The sequence below is a fragment of the Euwallacea similis genome, chromosome 37, assembly GCF_039881205.1.
Source record: "Euwallacea similis isolate ESF13 chromosome 37, ESF131.1, whole genome shotgun sequence".
Classification (NCBI taxonomy): Eukaryota; Metazoa; Arthropoda; class Insecta; order Coleoptera; family Curculionidae; genus Euwallacea; species Euwallacea similis.
In genome coordinates, this window is record NC_089645.1 from 129,675 (window position 1) to 150,712 (window position 21,038).

General features: G+C 36.1%; 6 protein-coding genes across 10 annotated transcripts in view; 2 read left to right on the forward strand and 4 right to left on the reverse strand.

Moving 5' to 3' along the window:
- The window catches only part of LOC136418773 (uncharacterized), a 46,071-nt gene extending 26,031 nt beyond the window's left edge, over nt 1–20,040 (forward strand). The window contains exon 9 of the mRNA XM_066404968.1: nt 20,028–20,040. Within this exon, the coding sequence (XP_066261065.1) occupies nt 20,028–20,032 (5 nt within the window). The 3' untranslated portion in view covers nt 20,033–20,040. The remainder of the gene's footprint in view (nt 1–20,027) is intronic.
- On the reverse strand, nt 379–3,734 carry nan (transient receptor potential cation channel subfamily V member nanchung). The gene is made up of 16 exons (XM_066404963.1): nt 3,558–3,734; nt 3,426–3,508; nt 3,275–3,370; nt 3,137–3,224; nt 2,723–3,089; nt 2,516–2,669; nt 2,312–2,462; nt 2,150–2,253; nt 1,964–2,099; nt 1,755–1,913; nt 1,509–1,702; nt 1,303–1,457; nt 1,143–1,252; nt 905–1,086; nt 607–849; nt 379–554 (listed from the first exon to the last, which is right to left on the reverse strand). The coding sequence occupies exons 1-16, from the start codon at nt 3,646–3,648 to the stop codon at nt 396–398; spliced, it is 2,472 nt and encodes an 823-aa protein (XP_066261060.1). The 5' UTR covers nt 3,649–3,734; the 3' UTR covers nt 379–395.
- On the reverse strand, nt 4,112–8,785 carry Gnf1 (germ line transcription factor 1). The gene is made up of 13 exons (XM_066405041.1): nt 8,601–8,785; nt 8,150–8,549; nt 7,711–7,986; nt 7,496–7,656; nt 7,323–7,446; nt 6,605–7,264; nt 6,235–6,549; nt 5,963–6,186; nt 5,558–5,904; nt 5,231–5,500; nt 4,939–5,158; nt 4,696–4,878; nt 4,112–4,346 (listed from the first exon to the last, which is right to left on the reverse strand). Exons 1-13 carry the CDS (start codon nt 8,607–8,609, stop codon nt 4,245–4,247), a joined length of 3,291 nt encoding a protein of 1,096 aa, XP_066261138.1. The 5' UTR covers nt 8,610–8,785; the 3' UTR covers nt 4,112–4,244.
- Nucleotides 10,066–18,323, forward strand: stai (stathmin). Of its 4 annotated transcripts, XM_066405042.1 has the most exons (9): nt 13,395–13,719; nt 15,064–15,147; nt 15,695–15,867; nt 15,929–16,114; nt 16,165–16,311; nt 16,414–16,554; nt 16,879–17,031; nt 17,127–17,267; nt 17,472–18,323. In XM_066405042.1, the coding sequence occupies exons 1-9, from the start codon at nt 13,629–13,631 to the stop codon at nt 17,562–17,564; spliced, it is 1,209 nt and encodes a 402-aa protein (XP_066261139.1). In that variant the 5' UTR covers nt 13,395–13,628; the 3' UTR covers nt 17,565–18,323. The 4 variants fall into 4 exon arrangements, with proteins under 4 accessions (XP_066261142.1, XP_066261143.1, XP_066261139.1 ...); XM_066405045.1 differs by lacking the exons at nt 13,395–13,719; nt 15,064–15,147 and adding an exon at nt 10,066–10,119; XM_066405046.1 differs by lacking the exon at nt 16,414–16,554 and having other exon boundaries at nt 13,389–13,719.
- Nucleotides 10,657–12,512, reverse strand: LOC136418803 (uncharacterized). 2 transcript variants are annotated; one of them, XR_010752945.1, is made up of 9 exons: nt 12,354–12,512; nt 12,137–12,299; nt 11,810–12,086; nt 11,655–11,762; nt 11,439–11,596; nt 11,237–11,380; nt 11,019–11,178; nt 10,822–10,949; nt 10,657–10,766 (listed from the first exon to the last, which is right to left on the reverse strand). XR_010752945.1 is itself a non-coding variant. In XM_066405018.1 (9 exons), exons 1-9 carry the CDS (start codon nt 12,428–12,430, stop codon nt 10,688–10,690), a joined length of 1,314 nt encoding a protein of 437 aa, XP_066261115.1. In that variant the 5' UTR covers nt 12,431–12,512; the 3' UTR covers nt 10,657–10,687. The 2 variants fall into 2 exon arrangements, 1 of the variants encoding a protein (XP_066261115.1); XM_066405018.1 differs by having other exon boundaries at nt 10,822–10,969.
- Nucleotides 19,015–20,010, reverse strand: Rpb7 (DNA-directed RNA polymerase II subunit Rpb7). Its single transcript, XM_066404976.1, has 6 exons — nt 19,876–20,010; nt 19,714–19,823; nt 19,497–19,656; nt 19,400–19,450; nt 19,206–19,343; nt 19,015–19,152 (listed from the first exon to the last, which is right to left on the reverse strand). The coding sequence occupies exons 1-6, from the start codon at nt 19,885–19,887 to the stop codon at nt 19,102–19,104; spliced, it is 522 nt and encodes a 173-aa protein (XP_066261073.1). The 5' UTR covers nt 19,888–20,010; the 3' UTR covers nt 19,015–19,101.
- Nucleotides 20,041–21,038: the final 998 nt, after the last annotated feature.

The window sequence follows — 21,038 nt, forward strand, 5'->3', positions numbered from 1 at the left end:
TGTAATTAGACGAGAGTATAAGTTTTTTAAAACTTAATTAAGCTGAAAAGAAGACTTATTTTCTTAGAGAAATAGTTTGCTCGGAATTTTTAGCGTTTACGGAGAAGCAGGCACAATGAATACGAAGTGAATAATAAAATTACACAATAGAAATTTGCAAACAAATTTACTTTGCGGCCATTTCGTTGATTGCAATTCATTATTACGGATAATGAAGAAGTGTTTTTATTAAAATTTAGTTAAAGGGCACTGATGAAGCAGGTGCCCTAAAGCCCTTTCAGAAAGTCCTACAGCCACTCTGACCGAAACTCTTCAACTGATATAACAATATGCACATAAGTAACCAGCAGTATATACATACGTATGTATATATTTTTTCTTTAAGACATAATTATCTATAGCTTAATGGTTGTGTGATGAACTTCAGTTTTCGCGTTAATCGGCGGATGATCATTGACGTTAATCCCTGCCAGTTGATCTCGTCTCTTTTTGACGAATCGATCATGCCTCCTCTTCATCTCCAACATATCCTTCATTTCTTCTTTATCTTCGTCCTACACGTGTCTATAGTAAAATACACATTGGAATTAATTCTGGCGCACTTACCGACTGATTGAGTCTTAGAACTAAAGCCCTCTTCCCATCGCTCATTGGTTGAGAATAAACATTGAGTTGCCTCAGTCGCTCCGGAGGACTCACTCCCCTTTCCACCACCAAAACAATGCGAGCCCACTGGCGCTGCCACTCGTTCCTAGTTTCGGCGATTTTCTGGTATGTATTGCCCATCATGGCGATTAACATGTTTATGAGTAAAATGGCTACTATTGCCATAAATACCACGAAGAGCATCTATGGGGAACTGACTTAGAATTCATACTTTTACGGGGAATTATATGCTTTTTACTTTTGCTTCATACTCATGTTCCGTTCTACTGAACGCGGTGTAATAATCTCCGAAATTCGTCATGGACATGAGGAACATTGCCATGATGGATTCGGTGGGTGTAGACATCGGATTAGTGGCAGAATCATCTACTTCTTCTGGAGTCAATGGGTTGTCGAAGGAGAGGAAAATTATATAGTAAGCTGAAAGGGAGTTTTGATGATAATTAATCATAATTCGAAGAGACATTTTCTGGCACCTTGAGAAAACCCCATGACGAACACCATATAAATAGTGGCAAAGCGGAGTAAATCTCCCATGACCATGCGGTAGATCATCACAACAAACGGCCCGACAGTCTTAAAGCCCCTGGAAATTAATACCTAAATGTGTTTGGCAATAAACAATGGGATTTAAACCTGCAAAAGAACAGGAAATATGGGGCCGTAGTAAGCATCACTACCACTGCAGTGATATCCTCCGCTTCATCTAAGCAGACTAAGCGCAACCAGGGGATCACCCCAAATACTAGAATGCATGAAAAGAGGAACATCACTCTGGATGGAGCGGTCATCTAAAACTATTTTATTTATTTAATGTCTTGGGGGAAATATTGAGGTTTTACCAAATTCTCAAAAAACATTCTCAATCCTAAAAAGCGCGCCTCTCTGACAGCTGCGGCCAGGTACAAAAACGCCCCTAAAGTAATACAGAGTTCAGCTGTAAAGCGCACTTTGGCTTCGGAATTCTCTAAATTCATTAATCTGCACTCTTCTTGCAAGTTATCCCACCATTCTTCCACGTCATAGTCGTCATTTGCTATGGGTTGCTTCCAGTCAACAAAATTATGTAAAAACACGATGGTCAATACCTTTGCTTTTAGCAGCCTCTTGAAGATTTTTTAAAATCTCAGAAGTCAAATTTAGAATCGTGGTTGTATTCCCTGTAGGGTGGTTGCTCGAATGAGTCATATTTGTGGAATTTTTTACTGAATTTGCATGATGCGGAGGCCCGGGTCGTAAAATGAACGCTATAATCATAGCATGCAAATATTCTTTATAAAGTCGTCACAAATCTTACCGACAAGGGAGATGACGAAGTAGAAGGCAAAAGTGAAAAACTGTCGGTAAAATTTAAATTTTACAAAAGTGTTCCACTTGGCGTTTAAGAGATCTATTAAAACTCCGTCTAAAAGTTCTAAATGTTCGTCTTTGTCCTGAAATTTTCTCCATTAGAGAATGGTGTGATTGATAATAGCAAACTCACCCCAAATACTACGAGATTTAAAGCGGAGGTTTTGCCAATTTGCCCTGTATTCACATCGATAGTGTCGATTTGCGAGAGCGGATAGGCGGCGCATGTAATACTGCCTGTAAAGCAAATTATATTAAAAATTACTTGCATTAAATTTGTAATATCTCATAGTACCGATTTGCCAATATATTTCCCTTTCCAGTTTGAGAATATGGAAAAATATGTCCATTCTCGCCAGCTTTGCAGCCAGAGTCAACGGGGTCAAATTTAGGACGTTTTTAACTGCCAAATTGGCCCCTACTTCATAAGCCATATCAAACGCTTCCTACGTCATAATTAATTAGTATATGAACATTTAGGAAGTCGCAGTAAAATTACCACTTTAGAATAAATGACCAGCAGGTGTAATACTGTATTTCCATTGGTGTCTTGAGCGTCCAAATTGGCACCTTTAGCTAAAATCAACCTAAAGCTTTCTTCCTGTCCTAAACATGCGGCAAAGGAAAGGGGATATTCGCCCCAATACACATAACTTCAATAAATATGTTAAATTATTAACATATGCTTTGTTATGTTTGGTCTTACCCTAGATAATTGGTCACCGGGTATACGTTCACCCACTCGTGATCCAGAGAATCAGTTCTGGACGATTTCTGATCCTCAGGACACATGAAATTCCCGAAACATCTCTCCTGAAAATTCACATCTGCGGCCAAGAGGAATTTAACCATCGAGGGGTCCTCATTCACTATAGCAATATGTAGAACATTTTCACCGTAATACTCATCAGAAATGTAAATATCGTTGATCAATTTTGGGTAAAATCTTAGTAATCTTTTCGCGATATCTGAATGCAGGGCTGTAGCGTTCAACAAGCAAAGATGCAAAATGGTTTCCCCTACGGCTCCTCTCTCTCGCAATTTCCAGCATACATGCCGATACATTGTTGGATCTGAAAAGATCTAGAAATTAAAGGTTTTATTAGAGGGAATTGTTTACTGCGCTGATATTCTTCTTCGCTTATTTCAGGGCCCTCATCGTCGACCTCGAATTCGTCGGGGTTTTCCATGGTTTTCAGTTGAGGTAGCTGACACCAGAAAGTTTCTAAATTATATTCAGGTGGCTTTAGTGTCTTACCAATTTATGTCTGCCTCGTTCTTTGTTCCTTAAAAGCACCATTTGGGATATGGGAATGTAGCGACCAGCACCTTTGTTGTAAAGGAAATGCTCCACCTAAACATTTCTATACAATTAATCATGCTGTGAAATGAATTTGGTGATATTAAACCTTAGTTTTAATTGCATGATCAATTTCGGCATATTGTTTATTTTGCGTGGCCCTCTTCATCAATTCGACTAACAGACCACCACCTAGTGAAAAATGGTTTTATATGGTTAAATTAGTGAATGAAGGTTTAACCTTTCAAGTCGCACAATTTGTAGATGGGTTGCATGGAGGCTCCCGCCTGCTTCTTGACTCCGCTCGTGACATTGCTCTCAGTATTTCCCATTTTTTGTTAATAAATTGCAATGTTTAAGTGGTGTTTTAAAAGCTCTGAGGAAAAGAATTGTATCGATCAAACAATCGTGTTTAATCGATTTTAGAAACTGCGCTATGTGCTGGAAACGTGAAATTAAAATTTACGACTCCCTGTACAAGGGTGTAAATTGAAGTGTGTCTTTTACACTTTAGGTCAACGTCGTAATGTGCACAGTACCAGAAATCTTGTCCAAATATTTGCTTCTTGTGTGTTTCTGTACGTCGCAAAACAATGCGAAAAGCGACGGATTTTAGTGAACCAAGATAAAGGAGTTCAGCTGCGAAACGTGCGACAATAGGGACGTTCTAGATCCCTATTGTAAGGGGTTGCTGAATAGTCGATTGAAATCATGATTTTATTGTTATAAAATTTTCAATAATTATTTGAATGGGGCATGAGATGACAAAAAATTAAGAGCAGATAAAAACTAGATTTTATTTGTGTATATACTTAATACAACTTGTAAATGAACAACAGAGAGTAATTTTAAAAAATAAAGAGACTGATAATGTAAAATTAACAATATTTTAAAGGTGTTAAAACAATCTAGGGTACTTTGAAAGCACTTACTTTTTGGCCTTTTTTTCGTTAGTTTTACTGGTTTTCCCCCGTTTTTTTTCTTTCTCAGGAGCCCTTGATTTGCTACTTTCAGCTTTCAGATCTTTTACCTGAAACGGGGAGATTGAAATGCAGTATTCCAATTAAAATTTTTTTCTTAATCTTAACGCACAAAAATGCTAAAATGTGCCCGGATTAGAGACGTTACAGTTCAATTGATGTTTTATAAACATCCACACTAAAATCAACTGATTGTCCTCAACGTGATACTAAGTCCAAATAATTATTAATATGGTTTATTAAATTATTTAAATGATTAAATGTACTGATGTCCAGTTCTAGGAATGTAGGTTAACTGTGTTTCGGCTAAACTTAATTAAGAGACAATAATGCAACAGGGCTTTAAAGATCAAATAAGCAACACAAAACTCTCAATTAAATTCACAAAGTTGCTATTACCTGCTTAATTAAACCATCATCATCTATATTATCCTCATCTTGGTCGACATCTGAACCTTCTTCATCCTCATCAAAACCATCCTCTTGCTCCAATTTGGACGATTTCTTCTTTTTGGCGGCGGTCGGTGGAGCGATGCTCAACACCATGACTTTGTTATATTTGCGAGTCAACGCAGCTTTTACCTGAAACATTAATAAAACAATATGAAACTTTACTGATTGCTTAAAAATGGATGTATTTACGCTTGAAGTAATGGCATCAAAAGGATTGGCATGCTTCGTAGCAAGACCGCTCATTAGATCACAGAGATTGGTTAAATCATCCCTCAGTAAAGAGTAGGCTTTCATGACTTTTAGTGTATCGTCTATGCCCGCAGTTTGTTTCTCTTTCAGTGGGTGTAACAAGCGATTTTTTAAGGGTTCTGCGTAATCCAAACGTACTGAAAGTTTATCGCCTGAAATGCTACAAAAAAGTTGATGATCAAACACCTATACAATTATAATATATACAATATAAGCCGATTTTAATACGTACGTCGTTCTCGAATGCGTGTAAATTTCCCCCACGATCCTCAAGCTCTTGTTCCTCTGAGAATTTTTCCCGAACCAGCCAGGAAACCGTACCTGCCCCATTATCCCCGACAAATAGTGGCTCGGCAATACTGTACTAAAATATGCCTGACTGTCGAGCAGTGACCAGTTGTTTGTACTGCGAATTTTCCGCTCAATTATATCGCTTTCACTCAAACAGTCCGCGGTCAAGTATCGTCTAATCAACGTTTCTATTGGCTGCGTTGCATTAGGGCTGTAATTATCGTTAAAAATAAGATACAGTGTTGATGTATTAACTATTTTTCTGTACCCTGTACACTCGGGATTTACAGTTAAGTAATTCTCCTGCACAAACAAGGGTCCAAAGCTGTAATCGTAGAAGAACAATCTCGCCTTGTCTGCTAATGTCATATATTTGTTTTCGCTTTTGTTGAAGACTTTGCGGATGACATCCCAAGCACCGAAAACGACGTCTTTTTGCGAATTTTTTGACTCTTTTTGAACGATTTCTGGTGACAGATTCTTGTCTGCCGCCGACCACATCGAGAGGTGATTCAAAGTCTGACGTATATCATTGCCAGTGCCCGTAATTAGTTGGGTCAACGTTTCCGGTTTAATGGTTAAGCCTTCTTTGAAACAAATACTCATCATTGCACCCTAAAGATAAAGGAAAACAGAGATGAATTTTGGTGGTGAAAATTCGATAACTACCCACCCGGACTTGCATGATATTGGGCTTTCCAAATTTGAGAGCAAAACAGTGATTAACCAGGGTTCTCATTTTGGGCAAATCTCTGTTGTTGCACATGCAAATAATAGGAAAACTAGCGGTTTTAATGAAATTAATCAGCTCGGCAATTCCTCCCCGATCCTCATTCCCTGCCATTCCATCCACTTCATCCATCAACAATACTCTTTTTTGGTTTACGTTTTTATGACCTAGCATAACAATTCAAGTAAAACAAATTAAGGAAGTCAGGCACCAACCTGAAGCGAATCCGGCAACAGTTTTTGACCTCATCATATGAGAAATTTCTTCGTGTAATAACTTCTTATTTCTGGTATCTGAGGCATTAAATTCTACAATATCGAATCCCAGTTCTTTGCTTACTAAAGTGGCAGTGGTGGTCTTGCCGACGCCTGGAGGACCACTTAGGAGGGCCGCCTTGAAATAAGCCCCATTATGTTGGTTATATAAGGTCGGTTTAGGCAGAGTTTTCCTTATTTCTGGGTCTACATTTTTAAACCAATTTTCCAGCCATTTTTTCAGTTTGTACATGTTGCTGTTCAAATCTTGTTGTCCTAAAGACCAATGTATTTGAAGGAAATTGTTCTATTCAGACTATTTAAAACATACCTATAATCCCTTTCATGTTTGTGGGCTTGTATTTATCAGTCCAAGATAAATTTTCCTGGTGAACACTTGATTTTAATGTGTTTTCCTGTCCACTTGAAATGGAGATTTTTTTAGAATCTTTTTTAGCCTCAATTAATGGCTTTTTGCTTGTGTTCTCTTTAGGAGATTTTTCACTGTTCAAAGATTTTCTGACAATTTCCTTATTAAATATTGTATTGTTCGCTTCTTTGTTAGCTTCATTCACTGCTAACATTTCATTAGTTTTCACTGAACCATCTTCAGAACTGCCAAGGTCCCAATCCTCCAACTGAGATTTTGATACTACTTCTTGCTTTTTGCTTATGTTCTTTTCTGTGGAAGTTTTTTCATTGTCCAAAGATTTTCTGACAATTTTCTTATCGAATATTGTATTGTTCACTTCTTGATTATCTTCATTCATTGCTAAGATTTCATCAGTTTTCACTGAACCATCTTCAGAGCTACCAAGACCCCAATCCTCTGACTGAGATTTCGGCACTGCATATCTAGGTGTTTCCCCTGACTTCACTAGAATCATATCAAGAAACTGATCTTCGGTTATTTCCGGTATATTATACCGCCTGGCCTTCTCCAATTTGGCTGGTCCGGGTTCGTCACCAAGCACCACATAGTTCACTTTTTCTATTGAAAATATTATGTTATGTTGTTATTAATTCAGTCTGAATAGAAGCCTACTTACTGGACACAGATTGAACAACTCGTCCTCCATGGTCAATGACCAAGCTCTCAAACTCCTCACCTTCTAAGGAATCTAATACACCAGTTCTTAGGAACGTTATACCGTTTAAACAGTCCGGTTTTCCCTAAAATATGATTAACATAAAACTGTAAAATATTTGGTATTCTACTTACTTTGGGATACTCCTTCTCTCCGTGATGTTTTGGGCCAGCTCTATGAAGGTATGAAATATATAACTCTGTGGAATGTTTCTTCCTTTGTGCCTTTTCAAAATCTGCACCAACTCCTGAGTCTGTGTGCTCTAATTTCTGTTTTTTGCTTGATGTAGGTGTTGCTATAAGAAAAAAATGTTATAAAAAGCTTTTGAAATTAAAAATATTCAGTTTACATTTTGAAAGTTTTCTAGCCCTTTTTGTTGATTTTTTTGGAGTGGTGTTATCATCAGAGTCATTCCTCTCCTTATTTGAGTTAATTGATTTGGAATTTTTTGTTTTTTTTGGCTGCATTTCTAGTAAGTTATGATTCTCATTTTCATTACTATCTGAGCTTACATTGGCTTCTTCAATGGTTTTATCAAGAAAATCTAAATTGTCAAGCAAAATTGTATCATTACTATCATCAAGATCTTCCAATGTTTTGCCGAAATCTTTGTCATTATGGACACCTAAAGAAAAATAAATACATAAATAAACAGATAGCTAATATGTTTTACTGTCTCAAGCTAAAATAAACTTTTTGACAAATAATTAAATACAAAATAAATTTCTTATGCTGAAATCTTACACCAGACTTAATAATAAAATGTAAGACAAAAACCTACTACTTACTGATTTCAGAGTGTTTTCCTTTTTTGCTCTTCTTTTTAACCTTCTCTGCTTTACTATTTTTAGGTTCTTCCACAGGTTTTGCCACATATTTCACTTCACTTTGTTCTATTGGTTTCTGAAGACTATCTAAATTTACAAGTTTCAACTTTGTTTTTGAATCTTTCTGAGGTTTTAAAGCGTTTTTTGACTTTTTAGTTGAAGAAGTAGACGATGCATGCTCCTCTTCAGAATCTGAATTAAGAACTTGTGCTCTTCGTTTGAATGAGGTCTTTTTCTGATGTTTCTCAGGAGTATTCTCTATGACATCCTCATCATCTGAACCTATTAACTTTTTTGATTTCGGACTATTTAAGGTGCTGCCCGGTTTTTTGGGGAGAACCGTGAAAAACGAACGGATATCCTGCGAATTTTGAGTAAACACTAAGCTATTTTTGGTTCAGTTTTTGCTTACCTTTGACATGTTGCAGGACAGTTAGATGTTAATTATTAAAGAGTTGCTTTGTTGACTACTCGATTATCTTTCATTTAACTACCCAAAACACTGTAATTAGTTGATTAAATTAGATTAAATGGTTATTTTTAAATAATTTTATTGAAATGGATTAGGTAAATAATAATAAAATCTTTGCGCGCCATATAAAGGTTATATAAAGATATAAATGTCAAAGTCAAAATTGAAACAAAACGTTAGAGCCTTTAAGGCTCTATAAGTTGTATCTTACGAGTCAAAGGAAAGTCAACAGCGCATTTTACTTAACCGAACCGTTCACATGTTTATGAAGATATCAACAAACATCGTTCACAACATTAACAATTACCATTTGACTTTTCAATATTAATATAATGTGCTTCCTACAGATCATCACGGAAAAGTTTCATTTAAACATCGAATATGAGCTATAAGGTATTATCCTATAAATGTATAAGCTGGTAAATATCTTTATCATTCGGCGTTGTCATTTATTAGTCGCCTTTCCAGTTTTGGTTAATTCATTGCATGAAAACTGATTTCCTATAATCACAGAAATGTAACGAAAGTATGGTAACTCAGGATAATTTCTTCGGTTTCTGTTTCGGTCCCATAAAAGGCCATCAGACCGCATTTCGCCCACCCAAACAGGCCGAACAACTTTTACTGCGAGTTGCGTGGGTTCACAATTCTACTTTGTTCTTTTCCTTTGTTTGGTAACAAGAAAAATAAACTTAGAAATGCAGCTGACATTACTTTTACCTAAATGAATATCGTTGCTTAGCATAATCCAGAATAAATTTTAAAATTTGCCGCCTAAATTCTGTGTAACGAATTGTTTTGTAAATTTCAAATTTTCTTCGCCAATAGCGATCTTGCACTGCGCGGATTACTTCGATTATTTGTTCATAGAGCCATTTCAGTGTGAGGGAGTGAGAAAGAGCTTGCTGCTGGATAATCAAAAGAGTGGTTATCTCTAAAACAACCCAAGCCAACGGTCTTTATTTACCCAGGGTCACAGCTTGATTTTATTTATTCTTATTTCCAATTTTTTGACTTGTTTTTTGTGACAAAAAATAATAGTTTTTACGTTTTTTTGTAGTTAAGTGTCTGTGTTGTGTACTTTTCGCTTTAGCAAAACATTGAGGAGCTGTTCTTACAGTAAGTATTGGGAAAAATATCAGGTTTCAAGGTAAAAAATCGAATTGAAACCAGTCTCAACTGGTACTTTTTTTGATTAAAAACCTACATCTGACAATTTGAAAGTTAATTTTGCACCATTAAGAGCAGCCTCAGAGTCGTATTGTATGCTTCTGCTGTTCAAGAACACCAAAATTTGATTTGAAACATACAGGTGTGTAGGTACAGACTCTGGTCTCTCTGAGAAGAGGCACTTTTCTCTTCTTATATTTCAGTGTTATTCTGCAATTCTATCATAAATAATTTATTTCAGATTAAATAATGGCTGATGCAGCAGAAACCAAAGTGGTTGGCACTGAAGGTAAGTTCTACATAGATTATAATTTTTATTCGAAACAAATAATTAGAAATATTTTATCCTAACGTGCCAATAAGAGTAATATTATTTAAAAATGCATTCACACCCAAGAAATATCCATTTGAAAGTTTGTGGCTTGATATTAACAAGGAATTGCAAAGATTTCTCAATGGACTACTGCAAGTCTAAAACTGGCAGTCATTTATCAAACAAAAGTTTGAATTTAAAAAAAAGTTTCACATTGTACAAGCTTTATGGCGTACCCTGTATAAATGAAAATGTTCTTAGTTGATAGTGCTCAAAAAATAAAGTAAATTTTATCTTTATACTTTCTCTAAGACTAATAGTTATTGAGTTATCCTTTGTGAACACCTTAGTAGGACACCTTGTATACATATACCCTGCCAGCCCAGCCATCAGTCGGTCATGCAAGTTGAAATCCCTTTGTATTCTATTCAAGGATTTTAGTCTCTGGAAAATTATTAAAGTTATAGGAATTTCCCAGTTTCAAATTCATTTATTTTTGTTATAAAAACATGATTTATTTAATAAAGTTTTAAAAAAATGTGAACTATATACAAATTTCATGGAATTGATCGGCGAGTCTGCAGATTTTTTTAAATACATAGAGGGCAGTCATTTGTTCAAGCCTAAAACAATAGTTGATTTCAAGCACTCTGTATTATCTTCACAAAACTCACTCACTCTGTTTCATTGAACATGTCCCTGATGTGCTTCAGGCTAAAGTTTGGAGGTATAAGGTAGGGTAGTTTGGTTTCTTTAGTTTCTTCACTATTGTACTCAACATGGTTGGAAAACAGCTCGAGAAATGACTGAAAAGTCACAATAATACCTGCAAATTGAAGTAAAAGTTTCCATTTGTCTTTAATGTTGTTTAATACCCGTGATATAAGTATTTAATATGCAAAAGTGAGGTGGGATCCCTTTATTTAAACTTCGTAATTTTCCAAAGTATTTCATAATATTTTTAAACATCGGTTGCCAGTCTTTTTCATTGGACTTTGAGAGATTCAAATATAGTTCCTTCTCTTTATTGTTGACCTATTGGTGAATTGTAATAAGTAATAGTGAAATTCTGAATGATTGCTTTAACAGGTACCCTTGAAATTTGTGACATTAAATCCAAAACCTTTAAAAATTGTATAGTAGGACCACTTGCTTTAAAATCCTGATGTCCTAAATTTCTCAAATAGTTCATTGCATCAGCTGTGGTTTTGCCCAAAAGTTCTGGATCATACAAGAGCTGGAATTAAGTTATAATATAAGCTGGAGAAGTTAAAATTTTATGTTTTAAAATATACTCGTTTTCTTATTATAATCCAGTCACACATATTTTCAATTTTATAATTGCCCAAATCTGTTTCATGTACTTTCTTCACATCAAGACACAAGCCATAATACAGTATACAATTTGAGTGACAAATAATCCGTTCAGATGACCAATAATTTTTTAGACACTCTAAAAAAAACATAGTCAAAAAAGTTTTAAGTTTGTGGAGTGTTTCAAGACATTATACCTAAGATCGTGTCTAAATCATAAATGACATAAACCCGTTTTAATGTTTTTGGATGTGGGAAATATGGTTTCATCAAGTCTGCTGGTTTTGAGATATCAATTTCTGCTCCTAAATAAAGCTGTAGAATTTTAAAATTCACTAAAAGTGGTATTTACCAAGTTCCTCAGCTAAAACAAAGCTCAAGTGTGGGCTCATGCAGTTGAGAGTTAAGGAAATAATGTAGATTCCTATGTCATGCAGAATATTTAGTGCATCCTCTATGGTATCAGAAAAATGTTTAATATCAGGGTTATGAACAAAAAATTGAGCCACTGGTATCTTCCAGTTTTCAGTGTGAGAAATCACCATGAAAATTACAGCTTTAGAGGCCATTTTTGTAGGCTCTTGTGAAGGGCCTTTTCCAATGCCCTCAGTAAAACCAAACAATTTACCCTGCAAAAGTTAAATGTAATGCTTACAAATATGAGAAACTTTGTTTTTACTTTATATTTTTCATATTTCTCAACCAGTTTCACTTCCTCAATAAGCAGCCCACAAATTGTAGCCTGGGGTTTGTTAGATTGGGATTTTGCCCGAAGGACATTAATAGCATTATTGAAAAGTCCAATTTTAATTTGGGGCTCATTTAAGGTCTCCGCTTCCTCACTTAAATCAAGCGTAAAGCAATATAGCAAAAATGGCATTTCAAATGGTACTTACTCAGAAGAGTCTACCACTACACAGGATTCGACCGTAGCTGGGTCTGGTTCAGTTGAATTTGTATTTTTATTGTTCATTGTGTTAATGAGCAGTTTAATTGAGAGGAATTATGATTATTATGTAAAATATATGGTAAATTTTGCAAAAAAGTAAATAAACAAAGATGAAAAAAGTGAGGTTGGATTTCCGGACGATTGAATTTAAATACGACACAATAACGCGGTGGAAAACGTTTGGCCAATGAGAGAGTGAACGCGATTAGCGTCATTCAGATGTGCATTTTCATTTTTTATGGTAAAAAATTACAGAAAATTAATCACCATATATTTATAAACGAAAATATCTGCCTCAAAAATTTTCAATTAGTCGAAATAAATTTATTGAGCTGTAGTATATACCAAACTTATTTATATGCTCGCCACGCCGAACAGGAAGAGATTTATGGCCCAAGGAACGTATTTAACTCCATCTGTTCAGCGTCGCTAGTATAGATACTTGATATATGGCCCTGCAAATCCAGAATAATTTGCTGCAGACAGTTTCATGTCATGGGGCAGTTAAATTGAAATTTACTGGAAAGCCATTATCGTATACTCCTGAAGCCGGTAACAGTTTTGAAGGCTGTGAAATGCATACGAAGACATTGGTGTAGCTATTTATTAGCTCTGTCTGATCCTCCTGATTTTTATTACATCAAGGAGAACATGTGTCATTTCCTACACCTCGCTATTGCTTTTCCACATTAATTTACTTATCTAGTTAAGCGGGTCTCTCCATTAGCCGTAATAAAAGCAGACGGAATTTCCTTCGCCCCAAATGGATTTCCTTGGGGACTAGTGTCTATAAACTGCTTTAATGGGGTTTTACGTCGACACAGTGTGAGTCATCTAAATCGATAACGTTAATTTATATTATTTTTACACGTTTAAATACAAATTGTGTTTAACTAAATTACCACGAGAAGATTTAATAAGTGTCCTCAAAAAAAGAAATTGAGGGGACGAATAAGACTGCCTAAGGATGGTTTCTCCCCTCTTCCTTCCCACCAAAACAAGGGATGTACGTCGATTCTTGGAGGGTTGTATACGCGACGCCCCGAGCGCCGGTTTCCAGTTTAATCCAGACGTCCGACGTGGTAGCTCGCTCTATCCCCTCCGCTGTTTATGAACCATATTGAGCCCATTCTGCCCTCCTAACACCCATCCACATATAGGAAATTGCGTGTAGAGCAGATTAATATTTTTTGTTAGTAACCGCGAAAAGGGAGTTTGGGAGATGTTGATCGGAATCGTTAGGGAGTCAGTATTGCAGTGCTTCTGTCACACGTGCAGGGCGCCCATAGCGTCAGCTGCTGCGGTCGGAGAGTGTAAGTAAATTTTATTTTATGGATTTTACGGTGATATGGGGTGGTATCGAGGAGATTATTATTGTGTTGCACAGATAGGGTCGCGGGATTTCCCAAAAGGTCATTAAAATTATCTACTGCTCAATTGAAGGTCGTAAAGCGTGCTGTGACGAAAAGTCGATCATTAACTGACCATTACCGAAGGTCCGGAAAATTAGCGTGCTGGATGTATGCCCAGTGGGTCAATAAAACCAGGGCTAAAAATAAGTCCTAATGGGGCAAGAAGGATCTCAAAATCGGGAGCGCACACATCGCCTTGATGCCAACGAAAATGAGTAATGAGCTTTTAACAAAGGGTTGATGTTGAATGTGCAAATCACTCTGCGGGTTTTGGTTTTGTGACCTTTAGGACTAAAGAGTTTTATATCTCTACAAAAAAAGCCATCGGTATTCATCCCTCGTCTGTAGACATTTTTAGGGCGTCGCAAATTCCCATCGATATAGCCGGGGGATCGTCGTCAGAAGCCCTTTTATTTTCCTAACGGCGATTCCTTACGGTAACTAAAGCCCTTTCGAATGTGCCCTGAAATTGTGTGTGACGTATTTCCTTAAAATAAAATGTATTCATTTTCAAAATTAACGATTTTTGGTTATTCAATACGTCGATGTTTACTTCCGCTGCGATTTAACCGCACCATGCGCCTTTATGATTTTTTCTTGCCCTTTTGGTGAATGTATGTGAAAACGCAAAAGAACTCCTTTAGGATCAATTTTCTCGTAGAGTATTCCTTAAAAAAAAACAATTTCTACGACCCTAAATTATTAAAGTAAGTAACTCAAGCTCAAAATAAAATTCTGGTTTATGCATTTTCGGAGCGTATATTAATTATGCAAAAGGGAAACGAAAAGGAAAACCGTGTATCATATTAACACTAGTTATGTAAATATCCCTTGAACCCAACATGTAAAGTGTTGGCGTGTGGCGCCAATTCCCGTAGAACTTGGAGGGATGACTAAGTGGCGTCTGGACGTCGGAACAAGTGGCGACGCCTGACGGGCAACCAGACGGGGGGGAAATTCCGGGTTGCCGAGGTCGTTAAACTTGCATTGATACCGGAACAAAGGGCAATCCGTTAATAAAAGCCTTGAATTCATAGAGGCAATACTTTTATTTTGCTCTTAACACATCGTTGCCCTTGTTAGCGGTAAACTGTCGCATAGGAAGGGCAAGTTTAATCCGCGAAAATTGATGTTGGATTATGCTTTACCAAAGGGTTGACGATTTACTGAAGGCAATAGATTAATAATCTAAACTACCTCATATCACTTTACGAAACTTAGATCTTTGATGGTTGCGTATTTTAGTTCACAGGAGAAACAATGCCCCGATCACGAAAGTGAAAACAAAGCCTATTAGGACTCACCAACCGAAGAAGGTGCAATTTGTTAGTGAGTACAATGCCTTCATATGATGTGGTTTTCCCTTATAATTTATGCAATAAACGTATTATGATTTGCGCTTCTTAACGTTTTATTGTTTGCTTATTCTGTTATAGCTGGTAGTAGCTCATCTACGTTAGAAAGATCAGCATTAAGGCCGAACTGCAGCATTGCAGCAGCTATGGCAAAATGCCACACGATTTCACCTTGTTGGCCCTGCAAGAATGCAATGACGTTGCAGTAATAATTTTTGTTCTTATTGTAAAACATAAAAGCTCCCCTCGAAAACGCCTCAAATGTAAACCTCGCTGGGTTTATTAAATTTTTAAGCGGCGAGCCGAAAGGTGGATATCGATCAATGTCGGGGACAAGTTGCGGTATACGTGCGAGGTTTGAGTTGGGCGTCGTGACGTCTAAAAAAATTTTTCGAGACTGCGTCGCGTCAGTATTTCCAGACAGAGAGGCGTCGCGCTTCGTCGATGACGTCATAATATGGACATCTGTTTTGCATTAGCACAAATTCGTTAGTTATTTAATGGACCATGTTTGTCCTTAGCCACCGAGGTGAGGTGTCAGGAGAAAACCAAAGGAGGGGTCTGTTACGAGGTGATTCTCGGAGATCCGCAGGTCAAATCCAGCCCTCTTTTGAAGAAGAGGCTGTCGCCCAAGAATTCGGTTTCAGTGCAAGACATTGAAGACAAACTGAAGGCGGCTGAAGAGCGCAGGCAAGTAAGTGGGATAATAATGGAAAAGAGTTTTTCATTATGATATATTTGATGCGCTTTTTCAGCAACATGAGTCTAACAAGATCGCAGCCCTATCAATCAAACTGCAGAAGATCGAAGAGGCCAGTCGAAAAAAGGATGAACAAACGAACCAATTTATCTTTACAACTCGCGATGCCCTGGAACAGAAAATGGGTAACGTCACCGAGAAAAGAGAAGCCTATATCACAGACTTGAAGACCAAATTGAAGGCAAGTTTTTCTTAGATTCTACCCGACATTCTTCTAAGTAAATTTAACAGGACCATATCGAGAACGTTGAGAAAACCCGGCATGCTTTGGAACTGCAAACCGGAGAAGTACGCAGTGCTATCGAAGAGAAACTGAAAAGCGCCTCTATCCAAAGAGACGAGAACATGAGAAAGATGCTGGATCGTCTGAAGGAGCATGTGAGTGTTTCTGTGTTTAAAGATACCATAATACGGCTTATATTTTATTAGTTGCGAATATTTTTTTCTTTTGTGCATGTTTTTCGTTTTGGCTTGAATTAGGAAGAGCAAGTGATGAAGGTAAAAGCCTTGAACAACGTTAAATTGCAAGAGCTCGGCAATCAGATCCAGGAGAAGCTGGATCAGGCTCGCAATCGCAAGGAACAAATCGAGCAGGAGCAACTGGAGAAGCTCAGGAAGAACGTAAGTAACTTTAGCTGCTTATTCTTGTGCGCTTCATTGTTTTTACATACTACTCGAAATTACCATTACACTTCTCATCCTCACTTCTCTATTGTCCTACGATTATTAAGAAGCATTGGCAACACCGCATATGGTTTCACTGTCTTTGGTGTGACGTCAGTCGTATGCAAACTGTATGAGGTACCAAACTGGTCTCGCGACAAATGACTGTAGCGGGGTTGCCATTTTAAGGAAGAATGGAAGGTTTAATAACAATACATTTGAAATAGTATTTGTTTTTTTACAAATCATGCATGTCATTATGTTTTATTTGAAATCATGTAGAACTTACGACCGCACGAAAAGCAAAAATCGGTCGAGTCCGTCATCAACACCCGCAAATCGGAGGTGATCAATCTGATTGAGAATAAGCTGTGTATCGCGGAACAGATCAGAGAACAGCAAATCCAAAAAAAGCTGGAGCCTGCCAAGAAATACGTAAGTCTTTGAGAAAGTGCGTGTGGTAGATTGGTAGGTGAAGTAGGAAAAATCTGTAAGTATTTTTGTTTTGTTGAAACGCACTTCTTAATTAGAACGAGCATTTGAACGAGGTGAAACAAACATTGGAGAACAAGAAATCTGAGCAGGTGCAAAAGCTGGAGAACAAACTTTCAGCTGCCGAACAGAAGCGGGAGGAGGAGATTAAGAAGAAACTGGAAAACATTAAGAAACACGTATGTATGGTTCTTTTTTGTTTTAGAGATATTTTGCTCATCTTTATCCTGTAATATTAATTAGTGACGAATCAATGGCGTAGGAGAATCACAGTTATGACGAGAAAAACCAGGATTTTTTAAAGTTTTCCTAACGTTTTTTCTTCCTTTTCCAAACTTTATATTACTAAAAAAATATTGCAATTATTTTTCGCTCGTTTCCAGGAAAAACACGCTGAAACTGTTCGTCAAAACAAGGCAGTATTGGCGGCTAAAACTGAATCACCTGAGCAACAGCCAAACGCAGCTGACGCTTAAGGACTTGCTCTCGAACTATTGGTTTTCGACTGAGATTTTTGTGATTTTTTTTGAGGATTAATTTCCGATTATCCAAGAGTATGTTTTAGTGTTTATTATATTGTTTTATGCTTTTACTAAACCCCAATAATCTGTGTCTGGTTTTGATATATTGCTTTTTTACGGGAAGACGTGAGTTATGAAGAATAATATTACATTAACACCACCATACGTTTTGTAAATTTGTTCTATGCGTTTGAAACGGATTGTTTATTTTTTCTTTAATATTTGGGAATAACAACCATCAACGGCCCCACTTCTGTGTGGGGCCTTATTCCCATATAAAATTAAAGAAAAGGATATCATGACCAGTTAGCTTAGCGAATTAATAGTTAACAAGTTTTAAGGCTTGATTGCTCCATTTAAATTTTATAAATATTCGTCATTTATCTGCTAGCGGTAAGTATGCAACGAGGAGTTCCCTTTGATAGATTTTCAACACCCTGTAGATGCAGACTTCTTTTAGGTGCTTTCACTCGGAGAGCCATTTATTTAAATACAACTGCAATTGTACAAAGTTTAGTAACACGCGTTTTAATATAGAAAAAACATACAGGGTGCAATACAATACGGTTTTATATCTGTAATGATTGCGTATTTACGTATGAAGGTAGTTTATTTATTATTAAGGGAATTCTGCTTGAGAGATGTTCGCTTGGTGGAGGTATATGGCAGCTCAGTGTATTAACATGATAATAGTCTTTTTGATAGAATATTACATCGTTTACTCGTCAAAGAACTTGACCCATTTTCGGTAAATTTAGATTCCGGCGGGTAATTTTTTTAAGCTTCTGTGATGAATCGTTACTCATTATTACTCAAAAAATATTAGCAGAAAAGGCAAACTATATTTAGCTAAATAACAGTTATATCCGTTATTGTAGATTATTTGTATGAATGTGCCATTTATTTTCTATATTAGCTAATAGTCCGTTCCTTAATTGCGTTGTTTGTCATAAAAATTCCGGTTGTGATTTTAAGAGTCAAGTACCATTTAATATTTGCATTTAACCGTTAATATTTGTTCAGTTATATATCACTTAATGTTGCTTCATAATAAACATGTATTTAAGATTTTTTGTCATTATTACATCTACCGGCAGCCGCATAAAAGCTGAAGGAAATTGTAAAATGAAAAGAATTGGTAAAATTCTTGTATCTTGAAGAGTCATTGATTTTAACAATTTTTCAGCTTACAGTAACGTTTCAACTTTATTTGGCAAAATGGCTTCTGGACGACTGCAATTTGAAATTTATTTAAAACAGTATTAAGGGAAATTTAGTTTTAATTCTGTTTTTGTGTGCGTGCAGTCTTGGGACTCTTGGTAAGTACTTTAAGTTTTAAAATATTTGGTAAGAAAGTACTGTAGTTTTAAATGGATATAGAACATACTCAACAAACACTTATCCACACTGTATGACAGAGTTTATTCTTGTCATTTACGTTATTTATTATTATTAAATAACAATTATTAAAATATTCCATTATTACAAACCATTAATTACTTATCAAACCCAAAAAGTCATCCATCAAAGTCCCAATTGCAAACTAAGAAAAGATTATATTTAATCATCTTTTATTTAGTTATAACTATCACTTACGATTCCACTTGCATCAACACGAGTACCCACAATCTTCAGTCTTATTTCCCCTTCTGCATGAATCACTATATCTTCATCTTTTGTTTTGTAACATTGTGGGTTTACATTAGGACAAAACTCCATTTCTGCTGGGATAGACTACAAACAACACATCAAAATACATTCTTTCTTTTGAAGCTAAAGTTACATCTTACATGATGGGATATGAAGCAAGATAAAGGTCCGATTTCCGCAAACATGCCCACCTAAAATTCAGTTTTTAACCTCAACTAAGCAGCAGCAAGATATTACCTTGTTAACTTGTCGCACTACAGCATCTAACACCTCTCCTTTAAAAGGCCTAAAAACTATTGCTTTATATTTTACTGGGTACACAACAAAGCCCTGTCCTGGGAGAATAAGGCCTGCACCTATACTATCGATTGTGGTGACTGCAATGACAAAGCCGTACCTAAATGTTTTTGAAAAAAATTAACTGATACAAGTTTGGTTTCTGTGAACCGTTTACTTTCCAGTACATGTCCCCTCGACTTCTGTATATAGTTTGGTTTTGACTTTCTCAAGTAACTGGGGCCCGAAATATTGGGGATGCAGCAAAATTTCGTGTTCTAGGCAAATCTGTTATGTTGGTTTAATAACTTGAAGATGTTAAAGTTAAATAGATACTTACGTGATAAAACATTTTCCGTTTAATCTAACGAGGTTGTTATGTTTTTTTAATTAGAAATACCCTTTAAAGTTGCTATTGTTATTATAGGTTAAATACGGATTTACAAATATATAAACACATTTACATGTTTAAAACAACACAGGAGAAGTTAGGTTAGAGGAGGCATGCAATGACTAATAACTTCACATTTCACTTATGAAGACAGGTGATGCAGTAATATGGCAACGTTGTACGCGCCTTATTAACCTTAAAATGGTTTAGAATATGATTTTCGATCACTAAAAGGAGAAAAACTTTTCCACATTTACATTACGTTAGGTTTCGCCTTAGAAAGTAAAAAAATCTTCGTGTTATTTCATTTCTTTTCAAATTTAAAATTTTAATTTCTCACTTTTTGCAAATTTTTAATTGCCGTTAATGAAACAATGAACTACATTATCAGCTTTGTTAACCCCTGAATTATTGAGCAGAATTGTTAAATAGTCCTCTTCTTGTCGTAGACGAAGTGCAAAAAAATTCTAATAAAAACTAATGATTTAATTTTGAGATAAATTTAAGAGCATAAGTTTCAAAAAATATTAGAAAAATGCATTCTATCGTTCCAGTCGCGACGTTGCCACATTTGAGTTTGAGTCTATTTTAATAAGAGGATAGATTATTTGACATTCCAAATTTTTCAATATGGCGGGTAAGCTTTGAATATTCGAAAGTCTATTTGGAAAAAGTCTAGAAATGTATCTTCCTACAAGTGCCTTGTAGCGCTTTAAATATATAATCAAAATTTGGATTATAAGATATCGGAAAATTGTTATAGTATCAACGAGGTCAAGACTGAACAGCCAGGGCAGCAATTTCAATATTCTGTATTTTGAGGCCTCCTGATGAAGACGTCTATCGTTTCACATAAGTAATCCCTGAAGAATAAGGTCGATTTACTGTATCTGATTAGGGATAATAGTGATATGGTTAAATAGGGCAAAACCTTGTTAACTTGTATGTAACAAGCTTACATGTCATTATTCACACATTTTTAACATCACCTTCCCCTTCAATGAGTCTTATAAGGCCTGATCAGATACTGGTAATCGACCTTATTTTCAAGGGACCGTGTACCGAAGGTATGTTAATTTTGTTTTTGTTGACAATTTATTACATAATTTATG

Bases quoted from the DNA above. Each gene is read 5' to 3' on its own strand.
- Rpb7 (XM_066404976.1), bottom strand. The intron at 19,451-19,496 runs GTAATATCTTGC...ACTGAATTTTAG, and splicing joins TAGTGCGACAAGTTAACAAG to GTGGGCATGTTTGCGGAAAT. The intron at 19,344-19,399 runs GTAAGATGTAAC...TGTTGTTTGTAG, and splicing joins CTTGCTTCATATCCCATCAT to TCTATCCCAGCAGAAATGGA.
- stai (XM_066405042.1), top strand. From the start codon at position 13,629: ATGTTGATCGGAATCGTTAGGGAGTCAGTATTGCAGTGCTTCTGTCAC. The intron at 15,868-15,928 runs GTAAGTGGGATA...GCGCTTTTTCAG, and splicing joins CGGCTGAAGAGCGCAGGCAA to CAACATGAGTCTAACAAGAT. The intron at 16,312-16,413 runs GTGAGTGTTTCT...GGCTTGAATTAG, and splicing joins TGGATCGTCTGAAGGAGCAT to GAAGAGCAAGTGATGAAGGT.
- Gnf1 (XM_066405041.1), bottom strand. The intron at 7,265-7,322 runs GTAAGTAGGCTT...TATTTTCAATAG, and splicing joins AGTTGTTCAATCTGTGTCCA to AAAAAGTGAACTATGTGGTG. The intron at 4,347-4,695 runs GTAATAGCAACT...TCCCCGTTTCAG, and splicing joins ATGATGGTTTAATTAAGCAG to GTAAAAGATCTGAAAGCTGA.
- nan (XM_066404963.1), bottom strand. From the start codon at position 3,648: ATGGGAAATACTGAGAGCAATGTCACGAGCGGAGTCAAGAAGCAGGCG. The intron at 2,463-2,515 runs GTAATTTTACTG...ATTATGACGTAG, and splicing joins TGGTCATTTATTCTAAAGTG to GAAGCGTTTGATATGGCTTA. The intron at 1,087-1,142 runs GTGCCAGAAAAT...ACTCCCTTTCAG, and splicing joins CGTCATGGGGTTTTCTCAAG to CTTACTATATAATTTTCCTC.
- LOC136418803 (XM_066405018.1), bottom strand. From the start codon at position 12,430: ATGAACAATAAAAATACAAATTCAACTGAACCAGACCCAGCTACGGTC. The intron at 11,179-11,236 runs GTACCTGTTAAA...ATTCACCAATAG, and splicing joins TAATGTCACAAATTTCAAGG to GTCAACAATAAAGAGAAGGA. The intron at 10,970-11,018 runs GTATTAAACAAC...TTCAATTTGCAG, and splicing joins ATTAAATACTTATATCACGG to GTATTATTGTGACTTTTCAG.